The following is a 10,301-nucleotide window of genomic DNA, read 5'->3' on the forward strand; positions in this document are numbered from 1 at the left end:
GATCACATTGATAAGTCTTGTTTCATTTCCCAACACATTTTGCTCAATTGCTTCCTCAGGAGATTCAGAGACTTAGCTATTTTTGCAAAACATACATACAGAAAAACAATGTTACATGTATATAAAAGTCTAATATTCACAAAATAAGTAATGTGACACTGAACTGGTATATCAACTTGATTGTAAGGCGAACAATAGTGATTTGAACTTTTTATTTGGTGATTGTTGATCATGCGGGGTGATATGTAGGAGTTGGTATGTTGTGTAAATTAGTACAGGGATATGAGGTGGCTGTGTACATTTCACCCAAGTATTGCTATGCTAGAACATTAATAACGTTCAATGTGATCTTATGGGATATGTAAATATTGGCTTATGAGATACCTTCTCAGTATAGGAGGACTATATTTAGCTGAAGATTTGATAAAGAATTTTTGTTTTTGTTTGAGTAAAAAATATTTTTATTGCCAAAAAAGCAGATTTTTGCTTTCTCTTTGCTTTACTAGTCAAACTAGGCTTGGCAACAGTATAAAACATGAATTATAGCAGACCCTACTTTTTAAGCTACTTCTTGTTTATCCCATTTTTGATAAACTCCCTGGGCTCCCCTCCCCCATACCAAAAAATTCTAGCATTGCACAATCTGCATTGCAAATTCTAGCATTGTCAGGTTTTGGGCTAAACAGCAGGGCACAGAAGCCCCTCACTAACACCTAATTATATTTACGTACTCCTCCCAGCTCAAGAATAAAAATTGAGGTTCAAAGATGGTAAATTGACAGGTGTATGTGACAGGGTATCCTCCACTTTGTTTACCCCTCCTGGTTTCAGTGAAATTGGGGTTCAAAGAAGGATAGCGAACAGGGTAGTATTCTTTGACAGTTATAGTTTTGTGAGTTTGCAGGTATACATTTACCAGCCCCATCCAATGCTCCTTGCCAAGTGCCTGCAGGGGTGCCCAATTTGCTTGTTCAATTTACAGCTCCTGGGGGCACTTTGGGGGTTTTGAAACAGCACCCTCAAAGTGAAAAGAGATCCCGGCATTTTTCCCATATCTTGAAATTCTTTAAAGCTAGGGAGTTGATACACTATTAGCTATAATGATAGCCTATGTACCCTGAAAATCTTAAATTGTTGGAACTAACAGTTTAAGAGATTAGGTGGCAGAATATGTTAGGTGGCAGAATATGACATGCAGCATTTCACATACACAACTATCACACTGGGCTGCTGATGAAGTCAATGTACACACCCATTCCAGCAGGCAGCTCCATACCTTGCTTCTCAAATAATAACTTTAAGGTCATTTTAAAAGACAAAGGGCACTTTTTGCATCTGGAGGAACAGAAGTTTATTATCTTTTAATATATTTAAATGTGGAATAGCCCCCCCCCCCATGAAGTAGTTTTAGAAAAGAAGTAGTAGTTTTATTTAGGGAAAATATGGATGCTTTTCTAGAGGCACAAAATATAACTCGGCATTTAAGTTTTAAAGCAGGGGTGTCCAAACTTTTGACAAAGGGGGCGAGATTTGGTGAGGGGAAAATGTGTGGGGGCTGACTATTCAGTACGTACTTGGAGTTAGTGTGGGCGTGGTCTGCGCGGGTCCCGCACAGCACACGCCCACCAGGGTTGCGTGAGGGATTCGCTGTACACGGAGTCCTGTTGGCTCTGTGCAGAGCTTGTTCTTGGAATCAGAGTGGGCGTGGTCGGTAAGGGTCCTGCATAGCTTAATAACGTAGGGGATTCCCTGTGCACACATGAGGTCTCCCGTCCTGCCAATTATGCAAGGCGATTAACTCTAATGAAATATAAAATCGGTTTTTTGTACGTGTGTATTTTATGCTGTGGTCAACAGTCCTGGCAGGCCACATATTATTGGTTTTATGACAAAGGCTGCGGGCTGGTGGAAATCTGAACACGGGCCGCAATTGGCCCCCGGGCCGGACTTTGGTCAAGCCTGTTTTAAAGTAAAGACAACGTTGCCTGAGCCTAAGTTGATCCAGGGAACAACACAAGATCAGGAAGGGATCATCACAAGAACATGTTTTCACATGTTGAAGCAACTTAAACCAAACTTTATAGGCTTTATTTATTTCCACCTTCCTCTGGATCAACTATGTCTATATGTCAACTATTCCCTAGTGATTGAATTTGATGAAATTCAATCTATGTAACTATGTATGAAGATGGAGTCGCCTGCTAAGGAAATGGGGGAGGTACTGTATTTTTGAAAAAAGGAATCAGGCAAGTAACAATTTTTAGGGTTTTTTTTTTTTTTTAATAAAGGACATGCCTGATTGCAAGATTTTTTGCAGGGGTCAGTTCTGCTTTAAGGATATAATTTACATCCAGAACATTGCTGATTGAAATTATATGTGAAAAGCTTCCACCACATATAAATGGATAAAGTCCTCAAACTAGGCTGTAAAAGAAATAATATGAATCATCTGCCATCTGTACAGTCATCTACCATATGAAGGAAAAATAATTTTAGGAACTTTAAAAAAATATTTGGCTGAATAGGTTTAGCAGTTGTAATAATTGAACTGGCCAGTAGATGGAGTGAGGTAACGCCTATCACTTTGCCTGGGTTTTCAAACTCAAATTTCTTTCAAATTGAACAAACACATTTCAGATACATAGGGAAGCAATCACACTCAGCACCTTCTTTCTAATTACAGCCTGAAAACTAGTGTAAATTGCAGAGAAGAAGCACAGACCAGACAAGAGTGCTTGATATATCTTCAGTTTAGGGCATTGTTCCCACAGCTTTGTAAATATGTTTTGGGTCAGTGTTGTTTTCCTGACACTGTTGGGATCTTCTAAATGGATGTGTACCAGCTGGGAATACTCAACTACATCAGGTAAGTTTACCTTTATAAGCACAAAGATACATGTGTTACCATGCACACACTGATAAGATGTATTACAGTATGCATATGCAAAATAATATTTTAATTTTAAATAGTGAATTTAACAGTTTTATTTAATGTAATATTGTTTAATCTTCTATACCAACATTACTTGAACTAAACAAAAGAATACTAATATGCAGTCTCAGCTTGAATTATACCTTACTGAAAAAAATATGATTTCCTATAATCAGTTTTGGTAAACATTTACCACTTTAACAAAGAGAGCAAAGGCCCTGTTCACAACATCTGCTGTCAGTGCATGTTTATAGTTTTGTGAGTTAAGTCCTGAGTTTAGTGTGTGTGGTGGGGAGGGGTACATTATTTACCTCTGTCTTTATTTTCATTCTACTTTACGGCCATCTTTATACATATTATTATCCATTTGCCTAGCAAATATAGCAAAGAATAAAAGATAAAAAAAATAAAAGAACAAATAAAGATTATTGGTCTGAACCAGTTTCAAGCCCATATTAGTTATCTGCAATACATTTATGTAAAAGTATGACAAGTAATAATAATCTATCCAGTTTTTGGACAGTCAAAAACCTGTAATCCCAGACCGAAGCATAGGGGTGATTTTAGGGTCAGACAAGCTAGACGAATGTCCAGGCTTCTCCTGAGCCCCAGTTGACAGAATAGCAGGAGTTTCGAGATTGAAAATCTGTGCATTTGTGCCCCAACTTTTTATTTGCCCAAGGCTTTATTTTGTCTAAAACCATCCAAGTGGAGACACATCAGCCAAGTGCAGAGATTTATTTTATGTCACTATTTCTGCTTTATAACTTTCTAAATGTTAGGAAAAATGTTTTTTTTTGCATTACCTATGTAGTTTGGAGAGTTTAATATTGATGTATTTAGGAATATGTGGAAAATGGATTTGCATGTTTGGTTGGTTCTTAACACACAGGAGTTGAAGCAATGGCACAGCATGAATTGGGGATATACTCGTTAGGTTAAAAACCTAACAAAGGTGCATCAAATCTTTATTAGAGCCATTCTTCATTACTTGACCTGAATTGGTTACTTTGTGGGGAAAGAATTAATATCAATGCCATATCACAATAAAAAGATATAAAGGAATTTGTGTAACAGCCCACTTTGCATCTGAGCACACTATTTGACTTTTTTTTATTGACAAGTAATTTTGAAATTAAGGGCAGTATTGTATTTAAAAAAAGTATCAGCATTTACAAAAAGAAAACAAAACAGCATTGAAATGATTCAAAGATTTTTTGGATCTGTTGCTTGAACTTCTACATCTGGGAATCTATATTTAAATGATAAGTCATTTTATGAAACACTAATATATTACAATGTCTTACATTACCTTATTAGGAGGGATGTAGAAAAGTGCTTTCATTTGCACGAAAGGCATTGTAGTATGTCAAAACTAAATTGTCAACCTGACAAATCAGTTGTGCTAGCTTGTTATTCTTTGACAGAACCAATGACCAGGTTTCTCAATTTTGTTTTAAGACCTTATTTTCGGCAGGCTATAACATATCTCAAAAACAGAACTGATGGTTTATATACCGTAGATTTTTGTGTTAAATTATATATTTTCTTTGTTGCGGCGCAGAGGAGGCACCAGGTGCCACCATCTTTACTCTCATTCTGGCTATGTCACCTGATCTTGCACTGCACAGGCGAAGAAGAAAAAACGGGAAGGTGCTTCACTTTTAAAAAAAAAAAAAGTTGTTGCATTAAAAAAAAAAAAAGGATATTTTTACTTTATATAAAATGGTTTTCTACCCTTCTATGTAAAATAAAATCTTTTAGTTTAGGTCCGCTTTAACATGGCATAATTTAGTTTTATTCCTTTCGAGGACTTAAAATATCAGACCGATGGTGAAAGATTGACCACACTGGGCTTTAGTAAAGATACAGCATGTATGCTTTAATCCATTTAAATAGTTCTCATACTTTACATGTTAAGATAGTGATCTTCTATGGTTGCTTTGTAGGCCTGAAAAGGTGCTATACATGTAAGGATAATTTTGTGCAAAAGCTAAAACAGTAAAAGATAGATTTAGTTCACACAAATAGTTTTTGCAAGCAGTTTTAAAAGATTTTTTACCATTTTAAAACATTAATTGAAATAATGTTTTTTTTTAATGGCAGAATTGTGCATGTTTTTCGAGTACATGCAGCATCCAAGGGTTTGTTCCCTGAGCTGTTTCCACAGACGTGGCCAAGAACCACTTGGAACCACAGGCGTGGTTTGTTTTTGTTTTTTTTAAATACAAACCTTTGCTAGGCTTTTGCAATGGTGTGTGTGTAAACACCTGTAAAATGCCTAGCAGTTTTTGACTGTTATAGACAGACAGAGCAGTGGAGATGGTAGGGTTCCCCAAAACCCTATTCTGGATTATCATGAGGATGATATTGGAGCTGTACATGTGATGGGTCTAAAAACTTTGTGTTACATTCTAGGGAGGGGGATAACAGGAGAAAGATTTTGCCGCAGGAAAAGACCATTTTTAGGTTAAGGGCTATTGGTTTCCTCTGAATTAAAGGAATAAGTAGACAGCATTTCTGTGTTTAGATCACCTGCTGGTGACCATGTGAGTTAAAGGTGAAATAAACCCTTACTTTAAAATATTGCAACCGGACAGGTTCTTTATTATACAATTAACAAGCGATATCTCTTCTGCAAGAAAATAACCCAACCTGTCCGATCTCAATTTTTTAAATACACTCACCTGTCCCCAATCTGCTCCTCCTTCCCAGGAGTTCATTCAATCTTAGCAGTCCTGCGGATGTCTGAATACCTGGCCTTTTATTTTTTTTAGATAATGAACAGGCAGGTAACTATGTTTGATTGCAGAAAGGACATTGCCTGTCCCATCTGCAACAAAGCCTGATTGCAATATTTTGTTGTGGAACTATAGTTCTGTTGTAAGCAAGTGAAGATAGCAAGGGGTTAATGTATACTCCATTTGGTTTTAATCAAGCTGAGTGGGATGTTTGGTTTTGGCTTTAAAGTAGTGTAAGTTCTTGTCAGCCTGAACAAAAAAAAGCTGAGTGCACGCAAAACATTCCTTGGTCTGACAGATTTTAAATGTATTATCCTTTGTATTTACTGTACAATAAAAAGTATTTAAGTTGTGAGTGCTTCATGGAGTAATATCCTTTGGAATGATCTAATGTATCAGAGACACTCCTAACAAGACTCCCCTTGGTCTGGTAAATTTCTCCTTTGTATAGTTTTATTAAGTCATACTTTTTAATGTTTTTCTTACATACCATTGTTATTGAGAGATAAGATAATGCTTTATTCTGATACCTGATATCTTTAATTTCTTTTTTTTCACATAAAAACATGGGATTGCAAAACCAAACTCAGAAATGCACATGCAAAACCAAAACAGAAAGATTATTTTTTTATGACAGCATGACCTCTTTGCCTGAGCCTCTCTCTCCATTAAAAGTTGTGACCTGCATTTTATTATTACCTAAAGCATTATTATCAGGTGCCTCTGATAATTATAAAGTTTAAATATTCCTAAACCTGAAACGCTTTAATGAGATCACAAACTCTAAGGTCGGAGCTCCTTGTTAACTGTAGATAAACAAGAAGTGCACATTCCAGATTTTCATTTAAATATATTGGCATATATTTCAGTTTGACCATGTAGAAATCACTTTTTTCTACATAGTCCCCATATTTTTAGGGCACCATAATGTTTGTACAGAGTAATGCAGATGCTCTGCCAAGTGTCTACTGAAGGCTTTTTCAACTCCTACTTGTTCCAGGGGCTTGTCCCTTTAGGTTCCTTTTTCAGCAAATTGAAGTCTTTCTCAACTGGATTTAGATCAACTGACTGGCTTGACTATTCAGGATTTTTTTATTTTTAGCTTTAATAAACACTTGTGTAGCCTTAGCAGTTTTTCTTGGGATCATTATCTTGTTGCAGGATGAAGCGCTGTCCAAATAGTTTTGAAATCATTTACTGGAACTTGAGCAGATAGCATGTTTCTATACAACTCAGAATTCATTGTGCAATTGCCACCAGCATTTTTTATCATCAATAAACATAATTGTTCGAGTATCTTTGGCAGCCATACATTCCCAAGCAAGCCATAACACCCCCAACCACCATGTTGAACAGATGAGCTTGTATGCTTTAGATCTTGGGCAGTTAATTTTCATCTCCATATTTTCCTCTTGCCATCACTCTGATACAGGTAACCTTGGTCTCCTCTGTCCATACCATCTTTTTCAGGCTATTTTATGCAACTAATTTTTGACCATAATGTTTTTTTGGCTAACTACTGGTTTGCATCTTGCATAGTAGCCTCTGTATTTCTGATCATGAACTTTCCTGCAGATAGTGGTCTCTGAGAAAGACTCACCAGTAATTATTTCTTCCCCAATTCCCTGGCAGTAATCACAAGTGTGGCTAGGGGTCAATTTTCAGTACCAAAAGCAGTAACCCCAAGCCAGACTCTGGGTGGAATTGCCAGGGAGTTTATTAGGCTTACCTGGTAAGTGGTGGCATCTGTGTCCCTGACGTGTGAATGTTGGGGATGCGAGGCCTGGGGAAGCAGATGCCAGCCGGGCATCTGCATGCGAGTCTGAGGCTGGGGGGGGACCATGCGGCTGGGAGGAGGGACCAGGCCGGAAATTTAAAATAAGTATTTTTAATTAAAAATACTTATTCATAGCGCCAGGGAATTTAATGGTTTTCCAGGAAGTTGATTTCAGTAATCCTAAATTTTGACTCATGTCTCTGGCATGTAACCCTGAAATGTTTGCAAATTTAAAAATAAAGTTTGGAACGTGAAAATTTACACTGAAGAGCAGAGGGGTGAATCAGACCTCTTCATTTTTTTTATTTTGCTATGTTGCAGTCTATATTGTTTTACAGAGTGTCCCTAGAAAGGGTAGGAAAAGTCAGGAAAGTGTTAAAAGGGCTCCAAGGAATAATGAGTAGATAGGCCTGTGTGGGTTTTCAGAAAGAAACCTGAAACTTTAGGGCCCTGGAGCTGACCAAGGAAATAAAAGGGTGGGCCCCTTGGCCCAACCCAATCCTGACTGGGTTATTATGCACCTGCACTCCGGTGCAAGAGAGAAGGTGTGCTTGGGATAGGCTGACAGAGAAAGTACTTAGCCAGAGGGGATGCCAGGCTGAGGGAGAACCAGAGTGGATGCCAGGCTGAGGGAGAGCCAGAGGGTTCCAGGAAAGCCAGCGACCAAACAGTACTACTAAAGTGTGAGTGGACCAGTACTGATATTGTGTGTTAGTAAAAGATGGCACTTAAGTGAGGTAGCCAGATGCCCATCTGGGTACTGTTTATTGTTTTATTGTGAAGTGCTGGGGAGTGTGCTGTAACACTTGCCTACTCAAATGAAAAAAATTTAATTTAAATCTAATCTGCCCTGTAAGCATCCCGTTACCATGAGCCATTCCCCTGTGCTATGCCACAAATTGGTGGAGGATGCGGGCAGATTAAGCAGCGAAGATTGCAGCAGTGATTTAAAGGGTCGGTGTGCTAAAAATTTCCTGTCAACATGGAGGATGTCCTGAAGCTGCTGAGGGTTGCTAATGCTGCGCAGCAACGGGACATGGAAAAGCAGAGGCAAGCAAATGCACACATGGTGCGAATGCAGCAAGAGACTAACCATATGTTGGTGGCACAATTGGCGGAAATCTCTCAGGCTGCAGCGGAGAATGGGAAAATGCTGAGTGAGCTTGTGGAGCAACTGGCCACACGGAATTTGGAGGGACTGCTGGTTGCCCAGGGAAAAGGAAGCCAATAAGGGCCAGCAACTTTTTCCCAAAGATGATGCCGCAGTGGTGGGTCCTGCAGAAATTGTTGTCGCCCCTGGCAACAGGAAAAGTTTGCAAGCAGGGAAGAGAAAGCTACCACCCCAGTAAAGTCTGTAGCCAGAAAGGGGAAATTGGGCCATGCAGCAAGAGAGTGAAAATGAGGATGATGATGAGTCTAAAGAAGAGAAAATGCCAATCTTGTTTTAGATGCAGCTTGTGAGTCCCAATTACAGGGGTCTCAGGTGAAGAGGTGCATTACTGCTGAGGTGTTTCTGCACCTTGATTCGAGTCCACCTGGGGTAAATTATATTGATTGGGCATGCTTTGGATAGGCAAACAATTCTCTGTAGAAGGCCCTATAGCTGACAATGCATTGCAGAGCATAAACCGGACCATGAGGTCAAAGCAACTGTCTGCAGAGGTCAGAGCCAGGATTGTTGCAAAGCACAGTTTTGGATAAGGCTAAACAAAATTCAAGGAAGAAAGGGCCCTAATGAGAGAGGCAACCAAGAACCCGATGGTCACCCTGAGATCCTCTGTAAAGATGGGACTGAGTTCAGAAGGACATCCACAACTGCAGCCCTCCACTGATCTGGGCTTTATGTCAAAGTAACTAGATGGAAGTCTCTCCTCAGTGTAAAACACATGAAAGCTGCTTGGAGTTTGCAAAAAAGCACCTCAGGCTGTCAGGAACAAGATTCTATGGTCTGATGAAACCAACATTGAACTGTTTGGCCTCAATTCTAAACTCTTCTAAACAGGAACCACTTTCCTCCAGATAAAAAAAAAAAACTGTTCCACAGTGCTCATGACATCAGAATAAGCCTTCCAAAGCACACCGAGATGACAACACAGGAGTGGCTTAGGGACAATTCTGTGAAGTGAGAGCCCTGACTTTAACCCTATCAAACATCCCCGTAGAGACCTGAAAATAGCTCTCCCTATCCATCCCGACTGAGCTTGAAAGGATTTGTAAAGAAGAATGGAAAAAAAAATCCCCCATTCCCCATCATATCAAAAATAATCATTACTCATGCATCCATAATTGGCAGAAGTGCCCTAAAGTAGAACTCAATATAAACATTAAGAAATTGAACCAGGTGTGAACTTTTTGCAGAGCGAACAGAAGGACCCTTCTGCAATATAATAAACATGTCTGCATGATAGCAATTTTTTAAGTCACTTTTTTAAATCAACTCAATTACTGTGAGTGAGTAGTGTTCTGTCAAGCACACTATGGCCTGTGCAGCAGTAAATATCTCTGTTTTTTTTCTTTTATTTATTAATAATTTATAATTTATTTATAAATAATATAAAATACTATATAAATATTGTAGTATTTATATTTTAAAACACTGTTTACTGTCCCCTGGTTGTCTTGGTGGCAGTGGATGGTGGTGGGAGTGCTTTGGGGGTGACTGATCTGATCCTCCTGGTCCTGATAACTACTTTAAGGATAACCTTCCTGACATTTATTCCTGTAACCCTCAGTTCACTTCCTTACTGCCCATTGGATTCTCTCTACATCAAAGTACACCAAGTGCAACATAGAAACATGGACCCTGAAACAATGAGCCTAATTCATCAATGAAATCCGCGCTCGCTGGTTG

The 10,301-nt window shown here is 38.7% G+C and overlaps 1 protein-coding gene across 1 annotated transcript in view; it reads left to right on the forward strand.

The window, feature by feature from the left end:
* Nucleotides 1-2,630: 2,630 nt before the first annotated feature.
* Nucleotides 2,631-10,301, forward strand: part of LOC140332438 (plexin domain-containing protein 1-like) — a 132,533-nt gene continuing 124,862 nt past the window's right edge. Inside the window, 1 exon segment of the mRNA XM_072413698.1 lies at nt 2,631-2,866. Coding sequence (XP_072269799.1) covers nt 2,782-2,866 — 85 coding nt within the window. The 5' untranslated portion in view covers nt 2,631-2,781.

Source organism: Pyxicephalus adspersus, chromosome 6, assembly GCF_032062135.1.
Source record: "Pyxicephalus adspersus chromosome 6, UCB_Pads_2.0, whole genome shotgun sequence".
Lineage (NCBI taxonomy): Eukaryota > Metazoa > Chordata > Amphibia > Anura > Pyxicephalidae > Pyxicephalus > Pyxicephalus adspersus.